General features: G+C 38.7%; 1 protein-coding gene across 4 annotated transcripts in view; it reads left to right on the forward strand.

Annotated features, from left to right (window-relative positions):
• Positions 1–17,043, forward strand: part of LOC308102479 (NACHT, LRR and PYD domains-containing protein 3-like) — a 75,331-nt gene that overhangs the window by 14,428 nt on the left and 43,860 nt on the right. For all 4 annotated transcript variants that reach the window (XM_080452221.1, XM_080452220.1, XM_080452222.1 and 1 more), the window contains 2 exons: positions 3,667–3,789; positions 11,436–11,561. In XM_080452221.1, coding sequence (XP_080308347.1) covers positions 3,667–3,789; positions 11,436–11,561 — 249 coding nt within the window. The remainder of the gene's footprint in view (positions 1–3,666; positions 3,790–11,435; positions 11,562–17,043) is intronic.

Raw genomic sequence — 17,043 nt, forward strand, 5'->3', positions numbered from 1 at the left:
TCAAAAGGACTGGCCGCAAATAAGGCTTCTTAGGGGTACAGTGGTCTGACGGGCCGGTCATCTGCGGCCGGGTTAACAGCGGCTAGCCGGCTACACAAACGTCCGAAAGTTCGGTGCACAAATCAGCGACAGATTTGAAGTTAATTAACAACATTCAAGCCTAAAATAAATCTTAAAATTACATTCTGTGGCAAAACAAAAAAATAATTCGGACATTTCTTACCACGGTCCGTCTCCGCCATATTGGTCCTGTTTTTCAAGCGTTGGTGGTCCGGTGCGGTGTTGCATTCTGGGCAATCTTCTGTGAAAAGTTCTCAGCGAGTCTAGTCTGAAGCATGCTCGGTAAAGGGGGCGGATCAAGTTCACATCCGGGTATTTGGTCTGTACTTGGGCAAATGCGAACTTAGGATTGGAACAGTACTTGGGCAGCGACTGATGACGTATCACGAGTTCGTGAGGACGGGAGTACAGACAAGTTCGGGTATTGAGAAACGGCCATAAACCCCGATTTCCTTGCGCACGTGTGCTACGTCGACTTCCTCCCAGAGACTTCCTGCCCCATGCAGTCCTAGAATTATAAAAATGTGTCCATCCATGCCAGGAGCTCAACCTGACACCTTTCCCATCATGGCCGTTATAAGTGTTGCACAAGACACGTGCAGAGCAAACGTGTTCAGTCAGGAAAGACAGTGCAGTTGCTGCCGGCCGAACATTCATCTGTTTCAGCTCTACGCTATTCTCAACCAATCACATACTCCCATATATGTTGAGGAGATCTCAGAGTACCTAAAAGCAGATCCATGCTCATTTTATTTTCATTCAAAAGGGCCTGGCCCCTGCAGCAATTCTGCTCAAACTCCTTGGTCACAAGTCTCTGCTCTGTACAGTATATATATAGAGAATTCCACTGCATGCGTCTTCATCTGAGATGGGTTGGTTGTACCCCATCTGTTACCTCCCCCTCAGAGCTACAACGGAAGGGGACGTCATTGTAACTCCGCCATGATCAGGGAGGTGGAGACCTTTACTGCCTGTTGCCTCTGAACAACAGTCTTTGTGGGAGGGTGGGGAAGGGGAAGAGAGACAGACGAGAGACGAGAGAGAGAGAGAGAGAGAGAGTGAGTGAGAGAAAGAGAGAGAGAGAGAGAGATGGTACCATGTGCTTGGCACTAAAACGGACATCAGGAGAACGGTAGAAGAGCAAGGTGCAGGGAAATAAAACGTGATGTAAAGTACATAAGAGTTGTACTTTTATTTACTGATTACTATCATCATCATTATTAATTAAAACATTATCTTGGGTCATGTACAAACATGTCAGAACTGTGAGAAATTTTTTTTTTTGCGTTATGCGATTCATTAAATTAATACATAATTATACATTCATATAAAATAACCTAGACTGGATCGGGTCGCATGTTTGGGTCACCGACCCATTTTTATGTGTTGCAAATAAATATCCCCTTTTTACGTTTACTACAATTTTTGAATGATCAAAAAGTCAAAAAAAGGCCATAAATTTAAACAAATTTTAAAGGAAGTTAACCCACAAAATTACTTTATTTCTATAGTTTATTTACCCTGTGATATTTGAACACACAGAGAATTTTCATTTGTAAAACATTCCTTAAGAATCCAAAAACAAAGAAAACACTTGATGAATTGAAGTAATTTGGAGACTCAGATCCGTTTATAAACTGCAAAACACAGCTCATAGTGTGGTCCCAAATGTCTTCTATCTGTTTGTATAACGCTACAGTCAAAACACTGCCTCATGTTGAAGAAAATAAACGTTTAAATTCAATTCAAATCAATTCCGGTTCAATCTGACGAACGCGCATGTGCCCGTGTGGTTCATCTGGAGCTCATTCACATGCACACGTGCGACCAGGCGCATGCATTTTTTGTGCATGAGACCTTTTAACCAGGAAGAGTTTAAAAAGTGTATTTTCTTCTTCTATGGTTACATTTTGGAAAAGTAAATACCGTGGCTGTGTAGAATACACACTGAACTACATTATGAACAGTGTTTTGGAGTGTTGTTAATCTCGGTCTCCTATTTACTTCAATTCATCAAGTATTTTCTTCATTTTTGGATTCTTCATTCACCCTTAAGGAATGTTTGGAAACGATAGATGTTATAGAAATAAAGTAATTTCTTGGGTGAACTTTTCCTTTAAGAAATAGTGAAAATAGCAGATCTGTAAGCTCTTAGATCGGCTATTTTCACTATTAAATAGGGCTGAAGTGATTAATTCATTATGTATTTTTGTACCTTTGGGTCCCGGGGAGACTTAAAGGTAGGGTAAGTGATTTGCTTTGGTTAAAATAAGTGTTAAATAGCTCTATATTCTGATAGTACTCATTGCTATAGAGTGTTTGTTCAGTATTAGGAGTCTCCTTGTCTCTCCACCTCTTTATTAAACAGAAAATGCATTTTCGTTTCAGTTACAGTTTCATTTCCAATTTTATCCAACCAGGACAGAGAACTCAATCAGGATACAGATTAAACAAGTGAAATTGGAAGTGATGACACTAAGAAATGAGCAGACAAAATTGGAACTGGAACACTATACAAATTAAGCTTAAAAATGGGTACTTTCTCCTGATTGGCTGAGATTTTGACACCTACCGAAAAATGTATTTTCTGTTTATTAGCTGGAGAGACGGGGAGACTCCTGTTACTGAAAAAACACTCTATAGCAATGATTACTATCAGAATATAGTATTTTAACCTTTTAACAAAATACTTTTTTTTTAACCAAAAAATATCACTTACCCTACCTTTAATTTTACTTAAAAATATATTTTTTAGGTCTCGAGCTCATAATGTTTGGGAACCCCTGACCTAGAAACATTTCAAAACAACAGATGTCTGTGGTTCAACAGACTTCATTGCTCAGCAACTGTATCTTACAACACATGTTCCACCTCCCAAGTTACGCCACCACACACACACACAAAGATATAAGATAATCAACCGCCTCATTCTGGTGTAAAGTCAACTGACAGACACATATGCTGGTTCATAGGAAAAGGTTGTGAGAGCAAGAAACTCATTTATTAACAGCTATAGCCTGTGCCTCACAAGATACATTCTTGGAATTAAAGTGTTGACGGATATAGGTGAACTGGGGCACTGTTGTGAAGTGGGCACTGGACAACTGGGCACTTGAAATGGGCCTTGTGCAAATCTGTATGTATCTTTGTCTTAATCATTAATACTTTTTTAATATACCGTACATATGATTATGTGACAAAGTATTTCAATCATTAATCTGAATCTTGTTTTGTCTTAAAGCAAATTTTTACCTCAATTTGTGTTATCAAAAAAGAAAAAACTGGAGCACACGCATCAGTTTGAAATAGTTTAATATAATTGCAAACAAGGATGACTGACATTTGAAGCATTGATGTTTGATAGGTCACTCACGAATTGAGTAGTGAGACACTTAACTGAATTTTGATGAACTGCCCCATACCAGTCTTATGGCAATTAATTCTGGGATGTGTGAAGGACACAGTTTAGCTGTATTTGGTGAGGTAATAATTACCTGTGCACTCATACACATTATTGATTACTCCTTTTGTTCTAACAACACAGGGAGGGCAGTTGATATATGCAAGTTTAGTTTGTAAAGTATTACCATTGTCTGTCCTCTGTAGAACTCCAGACATGGAAAACATTCCAAGTGAGGAGTTAGAGGTGAGCCAAGAAGATGTGGCTCCTCCCCCCAGCAGTGTGTCTACGGAAATTGATCCAATGTTCACTGGTGGACAGCCAATAAGGTAATTTTCCTCTTTCCTACTGTCTGTCTCTCCTTCACTGTCAGCTGTCCTACTGTCTGTCTCTCCTACACTGTCTCAATCTCAGCTTTGCTAATGTTTGTCTCTCCTACACTGTCTCCATCTCAGCTTTCCTACTGTCTGTCTTAGAAGTGGGTTGATTTCCGGTTCACCTGGTCCGGTCTGCCTTTAATCAGTTTTAATTTTATGTGGAATGACTAAACTGGTATACCATCTTCTCATTATGAGATGTGCTGCCAAGTACAAAAAAAAGCCTGTAACAGCAACATATGGCAGTAAGACATACATGTATTACAGGCAGCAGCTGGTGACTGCAATAATTAAACACAGAAAAACTAAAGAATATTTGACCCCAGCGGAGCTGTTGCAATTTTCAGTGTTGATCTTATCCATTCATTAAAACCAGCCTGTACACCTGAGATACATGACAACAAGCTCGTCCCTGTCAACAAAGAGGACTGCTGGGAAGCTAGTGTCACACCAACATTGGTTACCTATTAAAACATGCAACCAACATGGCAAGTTGTTTATGTATATTGCAATTGGGTTTGTTTATGCATCTGTCTGCAGCTAATCTTCCAAACTACTAGGCTGTTCAGTCTCATACTTCAAGTGCACACTCACAGCAGACTTAGGACTTCAGTTCCCTAATATCTTTCAAATCGTCACTGACAACTATTGCTTTTTTTGTTAATTAATAATTGGACAGCAATTGTCCCTCCAGGTGGGATAAATTAGCTATGGGATGAATGTGCTGCCAGGCTATGGAGTTAAACTGGCAAATCGGTTGCAAGCTGTCTGTCTGGCATATACTGTAGCATACTCTGTAGAGAGAGAGAGACGTGGTCGCAGTTGGGACCCCTTTTGAGTAACAGTCCGTCAGTAACCAACATACCTTTGTAAGCATGACAACATATTCCCATATCCTCAAATTATGCAAGTCTTCGTGTCTGCACCCATTCAACTTGAGCTGTCTTCTTGTATACATTTAATTTGTCCGGTTTTGTTTTGGTTGCTAGCTACACCGGAATTGGTGACCTACCGCAGCACAGGCTGCATGAAATCCCATTGATATTTATTGTTTCATGTATCTCAAGGATCAAGAATAAAGAGGAGTTTATTTGTCACTCACTTATACAAGCAGACAAATATTGGTGTGGCTTGTTTCGCAAGACTGTGCTAACACAACAATACAATAAAAAGATAATAACACTGGATGTATAAAATACAAATAAAACAAAAGAGAGAGATATAAATTAGATCAAATATGAAGTTAAAAGAGTGCAGGTATGAACAGCAGGTAAAAACCTTGGGTGAATAGGCTGCATACATTTTACGGCCACTAGACCAGGTCAATCTTGATGATTAAAATACCAGCCATGAGGGTTAAATGTTTTGATAGATAACCTATTGTTATCTATCAAATACTGGCACCAGTATTCTTTGTTGACAGTATGAGACTTGGTTGTTCATAATATCTTATAAAAATTCACTGCAAAAATCCTCAAAGGCATAAAATAAGAGTTGAACAATGTTACGGTGTTTATACACTTAAATGTTTTATTGTCAATGTGGGACATTCACAAACATGCATGATTAAATCTCATGACTATTGCACTATTTTAGGGCTAATTTAGTCGATGCATTATACACTATAGTTAGACGATTATTTTTCCGTAGTTTTTGTCCATGTGATATGGTGTCCTGGACTGGTTGTTCATCTTTTTATCCTTACTTAAGCCGTGTTTTCAAAACAGGGCCAGTATTTTACTAGTATTCTACTAACTTGCTGGAATGGCAATGGTAGAGACCGTTTTAACATGCTCTCCTAGGCAGCAGAAGTGCTGGTATTGCCTGATAAGTGGCCGTTTTCATTTGTTTAGTTTCTAATGGTATAGTACTTTATACTCACACAAGAGGTGACTGTAAGCACGAGACAGTAACTTTAAGGTATAAGCGAACCGTTTCCTCATTCTTTTTTTCTCTCTCTCTCAATCATTCATTGTCACGGGGACGCAAGGGTTAACATGTGGAGGTGGTAGTTTGTTGTTTCTAGCCTAAAATCTTATGTCCAAGACGACATATCTTGAAACGTCAACATCGCTAGTTTCTTTTTAACAGCCACTTATTAAATCATATTAAAGACATCTGCGTGCTGCAGTGAGTTGTGACTCGTGCGCACTGAGCAGTGTACCTCTCTCTCTTTTCTCTCTCTGAGAGAGTGAGACTCTCACCCACTTTCTCCCTATAATGGAGCAAATGTTATTACATCGTAGTTGGACAAGCCAAATCCCCATGCAACATGTATTCTCAGAGTTATGTCAACATTGCTTTGAAGCATTTATGTCACTGAACAGTTTTGGCTATCACAATGAGTCTATTGTATTGTATAATGAGTATATTTGAATAATTTGTAGGTCTAAAAGTGTTGAGTTTTAATCTCTTATCTCTTATCTCTCTCTCTCTCTCTCTCTCTCTCTCTCTCTCTCTCTCTCTTTGGATTTTGTCCAAACATCACGCAAATCGGTATACAGTAACTTTCCATCTTGGTCCAGCTGTGGCATCCATACTTTTTCTGATATATTTAATAATGAGGGTTCAAGATAATTTGAAGATCTCAAGAACAGTTATGGTTTACCATAACTTTCTTTCTTTTTTTATTTACAATTAAGGGCAGTCATTCAAGCACAGGGGGTTCCGTGGAAAAATGCTCTACCTGTACATACTCTTTAATCATATAACTAATGTTCCTAAAGGTGAGGGTTTTGTATAAGAAGTTGAGAGAATCCACATGCCCGCCAATGGGTGTGTCTACCGTCTGGAATGTTGACTTAAAAAATTGGCGGCAGTCAGTCAATTGGAAAAGAGTTTGGGAAAATGACTCTCTCTCATCACGAAATTATAACTATCAAATGTTGAATTTTAAATGTATCCATAGATTTTATTTGACTCCAAGGAAACGTTTTCAACTCCAGCTCTGTACAACACCCATTTGCATACTACTGTATGTAACAACAACAAACTGGGAACATATATGCACATGATGTGGGAGTGTCCAGATGTGAATTATTTTTGGTTCAGAGTTTCACAAGTACTATCTGAGGTAATCGGAATTCTTATCCCCCTCTTGCCTAATATTTTAATGTTGAATGATGATTCGGGTTGACAATGCCACAAAGAAGACTCTTGCTCTTTGGGCTGACAGCTGAAATAAGCTGCTGGTCCTAAGATGGAAACCTCCCCATAAATTAGAAGTTTCACAATGGATCCTCGCACTAATGGACATGATCTCCTTGGAACTCTCTATAGCTCGAACAAATGGGGCAAAAGAAAACATGCTTGATATCTTAGCCACAGCACTGGACAAACTTAAATCATGCTATTAACATCATACATACTTACTGATTATTATTATCTTTCCTTTTCTTTTTCCTTTTTTCTGCGGTTTTGTACCTGTATGTATTTGCTTTGTTTTTGTTTTTTTTGCCGTATTTATCTTGTATACTAATGTATTTGCCCTGTCTATGCTTGTTCAACCTGTGGGCCATGTAGGGTGGGGGTGGGGAGTAAGGGAAATTCTTAACTGGAGGTACAAATAAGAACCCCTTGTTGGGCAGTTCAAATGTACATTGGAATTAGCTGCACAGTAGTACTGTGCAGGACATGCTTGTTCAATCCTCCAGCTATGTGAAAAAAAAAAAAAAAAAAAACTTGATCACAAAAAAAGGTACATAGTAACAATGTGATCAAGACGGATCTGTCCGATTTTTCATATTCCTTCCTAATTGGCTAACAATGGCTTCCAAAGGCCAAGGAAGAAATACCATCCTTTTCACATTGGCCTGTTATAGCGCCACCAGCAGGCCGATTTTTGCTAAACAAATTTGCCTCAAATCATGAACAATTACAGGCAGTGTTTGATTGCCGGGAAAGGCAGAAGAGGAAATTGCACCCTTTTCACACTGGCCTATTATAGCACCACCAGGAGGCCACAATAACCTACCTGACCTGGCGGAGACCTGTGCTCCGAGAAGCACTTTTTCTAGTTATTATTATTATTATTGTAGTTGTTGTTGTGTTGGTTGCTAGCAAAATGTGTATTTTGTTTCAGTGTGATTTCTCCTGCATCTCCTGCTTGGTCTCCTTTTTAAGCATCACATATCTGCAGAGATGAGAAAAGTACTGACATTCTGTACTCGAGTAGAAGTACAATTACTAACTTTAAAAAAACTACCTTGGTAAAAGTAGAAGTACTCATTCAAATAATTACTCGAGTAAAAGCAAAAAAGTACAGGCCCTGAAATGTACTTTATGGGTAAAAGTAAAAAGTATTTTTACCAGATGTTTCTGTGCAAAGCCAATTGTACACCAAGGCTATTAAACTTAAAGGTAGGGTAACTGATATTTTTTGGTTAAAACAAAAACCAAAGTAGTAGTTTTGTTAAAAGGTTAAAGCACTATATTCTGATAGTAATCATTGCTATAGAGTGTGTGTTCAGTAACAGGAGTCTCCCCGTCTCTCCAGCTCTTTAATAAACAGAAAATAAATTTTCCGGTAGGTGTCAAAATATCAGCCAATCAGGAGAAAGTACTCATTTTTAAGCTTGATTTTTATAGTGTTCCAGTTCCAATTTTGCTCATTTCTTAGTGTCATCACTTCCATTAGCCTGGGAAAATGCATCCTTCCGAAAATGCATTTTCTGTTTTATAAAGAGCTGGAGAGACAAGGAGACTCCTTTTACTGAACAAACACTCTATACATATGAGTACTATCAGAATATAGAGCTATTTAACACTTATTTTAACCAAAGAAAATCACATACCCTACCTTTAAAAGATCCCCACCAAACACACGTCTTAAAACTGGCCCAGGATTGGTTTCCAAACAGTAATGTGACGAATCACCCAATTAGTCGACCCAACTCTTGAAATCAATAAGTGGTTCTCAACCTTTTTACACTGAGTACCACCTCAGAAATTATTTGCTTCTCCAAGTAGGCTACCACCATTATGACTGATGTTAAAATACAGTAGCGTAGTCCTACCCCATACTATTCAGCTATACTACAGGATACAGATAGGTGGGCACTAGGGACATCTGGGCACCTCGATGTAAAATTGGCTATTTTGTCCAAAATGTAAAAAAAAAGAAAAATGGTCTAAAGTAAAGTATACATGATGTGAACATGCACGGTATATCATTATCAGACTTAATTTATCTTTCAACTTCTAGTTTATGCCCCGAAATGACTGGATATACAGGTTTTGTAGCAATTGTAGAAATATTAGACCTTAATTATCAAATGTTTAAGCATGTTCTAATCATGTATACTTTACTTTAGACCAGGGGTCTTCAACAGGGGGTCCGGGACACCTAGGGGATCCTCAGCTCAGAGCTACTATAGGGGGTCCGCCAAATCTTTGTGTGATAGAATGTTTTTTTTTACATTAACCACTTGAACCCTATAGCATCCCTATTCTCAGGGGAACATTAGCCGAAAATAGCCGATCTACAAGCTAACAACGCCTCGTGCTGCAAGGCGTTGTGAGCTTGTAGATCGGCTATTTTCGGCAAAGAGGTTTGGTGTGGGGGGGAAAAGGAGCAAATCAAGTACTAAGTAGCTTATTGAAGGTTTAAGTGGTTAAATGTCTGAAATTAACAAAAAACATGAATTTACACAACACTGATGACAGTCTATGAAGCTATCTATGAAATCTATGAAAATGTTTAATCTGCAACACAATTTTATACAATATGTACACACACAGCTTTTGCAATGCTCAGGCTGACATTATGCCGCTCGCACGTTATGTGCTTGATTTGTCCATCTATCGGCACTTTGTGTTTGGTTGTTGTAAATATGCTCTGACACTCTGTAACGCTCCGATCAGTCTGAATAACCAGAGAGCACCTGGGGTGTGCTCCCAGCGTATTTCTAAGAACCCATGAACATGTTTTGTAAATATGTATGCTTAATGGTCTGTGGTACATGGCACGCTAAGCAAACCTCAGACATTTTAAGGAATTTATATTAAAAAAAAACTCAGACCCAAAAAGAGGACATGATCACGTAAAAGAGGACATTTGGTCACCCTACTGACACACAGTCTCCCGGTGTTTTAGAGCGTGAGGTTGCATTTAACTTCTGTGTGGGTCACAGGATGAAGCCGGATAGAGCAGTGCCCCCTGCTGGTATTTATGTGTCTGTGAAGGTCCATGAATCTCTAGCCTGGAATCCAGACTGATTCACTTTTTTTTCTCACTTTGAGAATACAACTATACAGTATAGTTTGTTGATTTCTTTTAATGCAGTAATGTCTTTTTATCCTTACTTAAGCCGTCTTTTCACTACAGGGCCAGTATATTACTAGCAAAACAATATGCATAACTTGCTGGAATGGCAATGGGAGAGACAGTTTTAACATGCCCTCATTGGCAACAAAAGTGCTGGTATTGCCTGACAAGCGGCCGTTTTCATTTTTAACTACATATTTAACTTGCAGAAAAACATATTTTCCCATCTCAGGCATTAAATCACTATTATTATATAGAATAAATTAATGACAGGGTTGTGATTTTTTACTCAAGATGGCCACTACACTAAACTACTGATTAAGGGGATATATATAATATATAATGCGATTTTAATGATTAATCATCTATTTATTACAAAACTAAACATGACCAGCAATAAAGCACAGCTTTTTATGTGAATGGCATCGTTTATGGATTTATTAAAAAAAAAATTGAAGTCATACCGGTATCTCAAGTCACTTTCGAAGGCCATGGGGACATGACAAAATGGACAAAATAGGTGGTGTCTACTGAAAAAAGCAATATAATTTCTGATATAAAGTGAAATGTATGTAATCATTTACACAATATTAAAGGAATTGATGATAAAAAGCTTTTAAAAAAATATTTTGGTGACCCAATAGATAAAATACACTTAAAAAGGTAAGAGGGGACACCAATTGTACCGGTCTCGTGGAATGACTCAATTAAGCATGCTGGCTCTATCCAAAGTGATGGTCGCTCTCTTTGTTGCCAATGCTCGCTTGACCATGATCCCGACCAGAATGCTTTCTCACTCGACTCTCTCTTTGTCAACATCATCACGCTATCCTGGTACTTCGATTTCTAGTGTTTTCACTACAGGGACTTTTTTGTGTGAGAGAAAAAAATCTGCCGAGTGGAGCGAATCAGTCTGGATCCCAGGCTAATGAATCTCCCTTGTAACTAAGAGAAGTCCCTTACCCAGACAACATCTTGTTGAGAATTAACACAAATTCCTCACAGTTATTAGACAATTACTTTGTACATTATATATTATACTCATATTGTTAATCACATAAAAATGTCTGTGAAAAGTGACTGTTCCATCGATCAACCATTTTTTTACTTTAAAAGAAAAGTGCCACATTCACGGTGAGAATGATCCGAAAATGTCTTACAGTTATAGAAAACAGGCAATTGCTCACACTATTCAATGTTCATCACGTAAACATTAAATAAAAAATTTATAATCATTTTTCAATTTCAATTCAACAATATTATTATTATTATTATTATTGTCGTTGTTGTTGCTGTTGTGTTGGTTAATAGCAAAATGTGTGTTTTGTTTCAGGGGGAATTACTCAGGAGAACAGGAGAGCGTGTCTCCTGCACCTAGCTGTCTGTCTATGAAAAGTGGCTGGTCCATGGATAACCCTGCTAACTTTAGGAGAGATCTCTCTTCCCCAGACCCATCTCGGTAAGAATGATCACAAATGCCTCACAGTTATAGACCATAGATGGTTGCTTACAATACTCAATGTTCCATGGATCAACCTTTTTACTTTAGAGAAGTCATAATGTAAGTTACACCAATAGTCTGTTGTTAAAGGACTATACCGGCATCAATACATAGGATTGTCTTTTCACAGGTTCAGTATGGTTGTATAGTTTGTGAACAGACTATTTTCACATTGATGGCCTAATTTTAGATGCCATGTTTACATCATACATACGTCTCTCTCTCTCTCTCTATACTAACCTTTGTATGTTGTCATCTCAAATTGGCCAAACTAAGCCTGTGGGTTGCTATTAGATTAGAGTAGCGATCTCTCTGTGGATGTTTTCAACCCAAATGCGCATGTAACAGTAGGTTAATGATGGCTCGTATAAAATGAATATTAATACATTTATAAACAAAACAATCACCGTAAGATTTTTTTTTGTAAATCACATTTTTATACGGTACATATATGGCCTGTGACAAAAAACTGCAGGATATTTTGCGGATACATTTTTACCTAAAGTCCACAAGGATGTAATCTATGCAAAAATGCATTGAAAAAGTAGTGCCCAGACGTGGGAACGAAAAGTAACTTTTTCATGATTCACCACGTGGCTTATTACTTTTTCAGGGATCTGAATCTGACTGTTTTGTGACCGTCAGCTTTATTTTAGAATTTTACGGGTACAGAAAATGATGTAGTGGTCACTTAACCCGTACTCAAAAACACTCCTAGTGATTCTGGACCTGTCTGATCCTGCAATGAACCGCAATGGAGAATCGTCTCCCTCCCCATGCAGTCCACCTCTAGTGTTAAAGTTAAATGTTTATGTTACGGGTCCCAAGCTAGATTGGGTACCACAGCAACAGTATTGAATTTGGTTCAATGCCTCACTGGTCTCAGTCTCTGAAAAACAATGTAAACAGGCACATGAACCGTTCACTTGCGTTCCTAATTTTCCTCTCATTTATTCACAATAATACAACCAAATATCACAATAAATCAACATTTCCCCATTCTGCAATTACGTCTCTCTTTTTAGCAAAGTCTTTAGCACCTTCAAGGTGTGTGTGTGTGTGTGTGTGTGTGTGTGTGTGTGCGTGTGCGTGTGCGTGTGCGAGTCTGGAATATCTGTTGTGTGTATGAGCTGCTGTCCCTTAAAATACATTTGTATATTTTCACTTTTACAATATAACCATTTGGCTTCAATATCTCCATTTCATCACCTCAGCCCCAGGTAATGAAATAAATATAAGACTTTAGCTGTAGATAATTATTACAAAACCCTTCACCAATAATGTATCTGTCAAGTGTTCAGGTAACAAACATTGGAAATGTCGTGGATCAATGTAAACAAGTACATTCCTGTGTTCAGTACACAACCAGGCGAACGCCATCTTCAAAAGAACTACATGAGGGAGACGCCATTATGCAATCAATCATCACGTCAATTTGCGGAATTTTTACCGTCTTTTAAAATCTACATTAAACACTCAAATCAGTCATTAAAACCCATCACAGTCTCTTCACATAAATATTAAACCTTAGGAGTTAAGTTAATATGGTTTTCACGGTGTACTGACCTGAAAAACAATGTAAACAGGCACAGGAATGAAGACATGAACCGTTCACTTGCGTTCCTAATTTTCCTTTGAAGGAAAGGGGTGAGGCACCCAGACCTTAAAGGGGACCCTTAGGCAACACTTGCTGCACACACAAAGGTTCCGCTTCTCATCCCAAGTGACCTACAGTAAATCACTGCTGATATTATTTTGGCTTGTGACCATAGGAATAATAAAAATAATAAACGTACTGGACAATACTAAATAATAAAGTGCATACATATTTTCTAAAATAAAAGTTACTTCACAATTGTGAGGGTATCACATTTACATTTTTCAAGCCCAGGGGCGGAGGCAGCTCTCATAGGTCAGTGGCTTAGCCCCAGGGCCTTAGGACAGGTCCTAATTAATTAATGAATTTTAGTTTTTTTGGGGGGTCCCTTTTGTTCTGCCCAGAACTGGTCTAATCAGCAGCTTGTTGAAGTCACTGTTCAGATTATGATGCAGAAGCCATGAATCGCCAATGACATATAATAAACAAAAAAGTATAAAGAAGTTTCTGACAATATTTCTCTTATCTGCTCACCAATCAACCACAACAACTACAACTCTCCTCCTGGCCTCATCAGTCACACCAAATATGTAAAAACCTACAGAAATACTGTATAGGCTCTCTGGGGTGCCGCAAGCAGTATTATCAAGCCCTGAAGTCCCTTAAGAACCCATTTAGACCGGGTACCCCTATACGTAACTATAGCTTTCAATCCAGGAACCCCTTTTATTTTGGTTAGTTGTTGCTATGTACAGTATATAGCAACATACATTTCTTTTTTGAATAAATATTTGAAGTTTTTCAGAAAACTTAGGTGAGGATTCAGAAGGCGTTTTTAGAATCGGTGTAAAACTCTTATCGGCTGGCTCGTTATCCAAATCCGAAATCCACTGTGAGAATATGTGTCAGGCTATAGGCTCGATTATTGCTGGAGTCTCTTGATGCTTCTCTCTCTGTTAGTTAATCTCTTGATCCTTCTCTCTCTCTGTTAGTTAATGTTGCTCGGAGTCGCTGCCGGAACTGAACTACCGAGGTGTGTTGAGCCTCTCTTATACTGCTGGATTGCGGTCCTGACATCACTATGGTGATGTCAGATAGTGTCAGACGTCTCCATATATGGAGCTGCCTATGTCAGTTACGCCCAAATATGGGACCATGACGTCAGTCCTGGACGTGATGGTTATGTCTATACATGGAGTTTCTGGGAAGGGTTCGCTGATGTCAGACTCCGTACATATGGCACGTTTAGGTCTCTATGACGACTTTGCAGGTCGATTGTCTCCATCTATGGGGATATCCATATATAGACTGTTGCTGGCAAATATGCCCTGAATGTTTTCTACAATCGGCCTCAGGTCTAAATGGGTTAAGAAGCATGTAATCCCCATGGGAGATTCATGTGTCACAGCAGAAACAGCAGTAATAATAAAAGACAGGAAAGTAGTTTGGCTACAGCTAAGAGCACATTTCACGCCAGGTCAGGTACGTTATTGTGGCCTCCTGGTGGCGCTATAATAGGCCAATTTGAAAAGGGTGCCATTTATTGTTAGGTCGTTCACGGCAATCGGACACTGCATTCATGATTGAGGCATTTTGTTCCAAAAATGTGTTTTGCTAAATTAGACCTGCTGGTGGTGCTATAACAGGCCTATGTGAAAAAGGATGGCATTTCTTCCTTGGCCTAGTGGGAATGTGTTTGTGAAATTTCACGGAAATCGCAAGCTGCGTTCATGATTTAAGGCATTTTGTTCAAAACGGACCAATCCTGCAAATTTTGGAAGCAAACCTTAGCCAATGAGGATGGAATATGGGAAATCGGACAGATCCGTGTTGATCACATGACTATAGAGATACTGTGTACCGATTTGCATGACGTTTGGATAAAATCTGTAGGAGTAATGTAAAGAGATGGGTTTTGCACAAATTGGCCTCCAGGTGGCGCTATAACAGGCCCATGTGAAAAATTGGCATCTGAATTGGCATCCAGGTTCCAGTTCTGAATTGGCATCCAGGGAGTGTGTGTGCACAGTTTCGCAGCGACCGGGCCAACGGTGCCGGAGATTAGCTGCTAACACACGGACATGTACTGTAGGACACACGGACACACACACACACGCGGACACACACACGGACGGACGGAGGGTAAAACATACTCTCTCGCCATGCCTTCGGCCTGGCGGAGATAATAATAAAAGACAGGACAGTAGTTTGGCTACAGCTAAGAGCACATTTCAAGTTAATTGACAAGTTTTATCAGCTGCAGATTCACATACCTGAAACCATATGACACAACCATAAGCACAACAGGTCTTACACCTGCATTACTGCATTACACTTACTGTAACATAAACAAGTCCTATTTATACCATAATCACAAGGAAATACAATGCTTCAATCATACACCAGATATGTATTGTGTATGTTTTGCAGTTTGAAATTTGCAATTGTTTTCAATATGTGAAAAAGTAAATAATAAAAGTATGCTTTGGAAAATAATGTAAAGTATACATGATTTGAACCCTTCAAAATGCACTCTTCAACTTATTGTTTATGACATCCACAGGTTTTATAGCAATTCTTAAATTAGGCCTTAAATGTCAAATGTTCAACAAGCATAATATAGCAAATATCTGACTTTTTTTTTTTGCCGTATTTATTTTGTATACTAATGTATTTGCCCTGTCTATGCTTGTTCAACCTGTGGGCCATGTAGGGTGGGGGTGGGGAGTAAGGGAAATTCTTAACTGGAGGTACAAATAAGAACCCCTTGTTGGGCAGTTCAAATGTACATTGGAATTAGCTGCACAGTAGTACTGTGCAGGACATGCTTGTTCAATCCTCCAGCTATGTGAAAAAAAAAAAAAAAAAAAACTTGATCACAAAAAAAGGTACATAGTAACAATGTGATCAAGACGGATCTGTCCGATTTTTCATATTCCTTCCTAATTGGCTAACAATGGCTTCCAAAGGCCAAGGAAGAAATACCACCCTTTTCACATTGGCCTGTTATAGCGCCACCAGCAGGCCGATTTTTGCTAAACAAATTTGCCTCAAATCATGAACAATTACAGGCAGTGTTTGATTGCCGGGAAAGGCAGAAGAGGAAATTGCACCCTTTTCACACTGGCCTATTATAGCACCACCAGGAGGCCACAATAACCTACCTGACCTGGCGGAGACCTGTGCTCCGAGAAGCACTTTTTCTAGTTATTATTATTATTGTTGTTGTGTTGGTTGCTAGCAAAATGTGTATTTTGTTTCAGTGTGATTTCTCCTGCATCTCCTGCTTGGTCTCCTTTTTAAGCATCACATATCTGCAGAGATGAGAAAAGTACTGACATTCTGTACTCGAGTAGAAGTACAATTACTAACTTTAAAAAAACTACCTTGGTAAAAGTAGAAGTACTCATTCAAATAATTACTCGAGTAAAAGTAAAAAAGTACAGGCCCTGAAATGTACTTTATGGGTAAAAGTAAAAAGTATTTTTACCAGATGTTTCTGTGCAAAGCCAATTGTACCCCAAGGCTATTAAACTTAAAGGTAGGGTAACTGATATTTTTTGGTTAAAACAAAAACCAAAGTAGTAGTTTTGTTAAAAGGTTAAAGCACTATATTCTGATAGTAATCATTGCTATAGAGTGTGTGTTCAGTAACAGGAGTCTCCCCGTCTCTCCAGCTCTTTAATAAACAGAAAATAAATTTTCCGGTAGGTGTCAAAATCTCAGCCAATCAGGAGAAAGTACTCATTTTTAAGCTTGATTTTTATAGTGTTCCAGTTCCAATTTTGCTCATTTCTTAGTGTCATCACTTCCATTAGCCTGGGAAAATGCATCCTTCCGAAA

This window comes from Gymnoscopelus braueri (genome assembly GCF_963280865.1).
Source record: "Gymnoscopelus braueri genome assembly, chromosome: 15".
NCBI lineage: Eukaryota > Metazoa > Chordata > Actinopteri > Myctophiformes > Myctophidae > Gymnoscopelus > Gymnoscopelus braueri.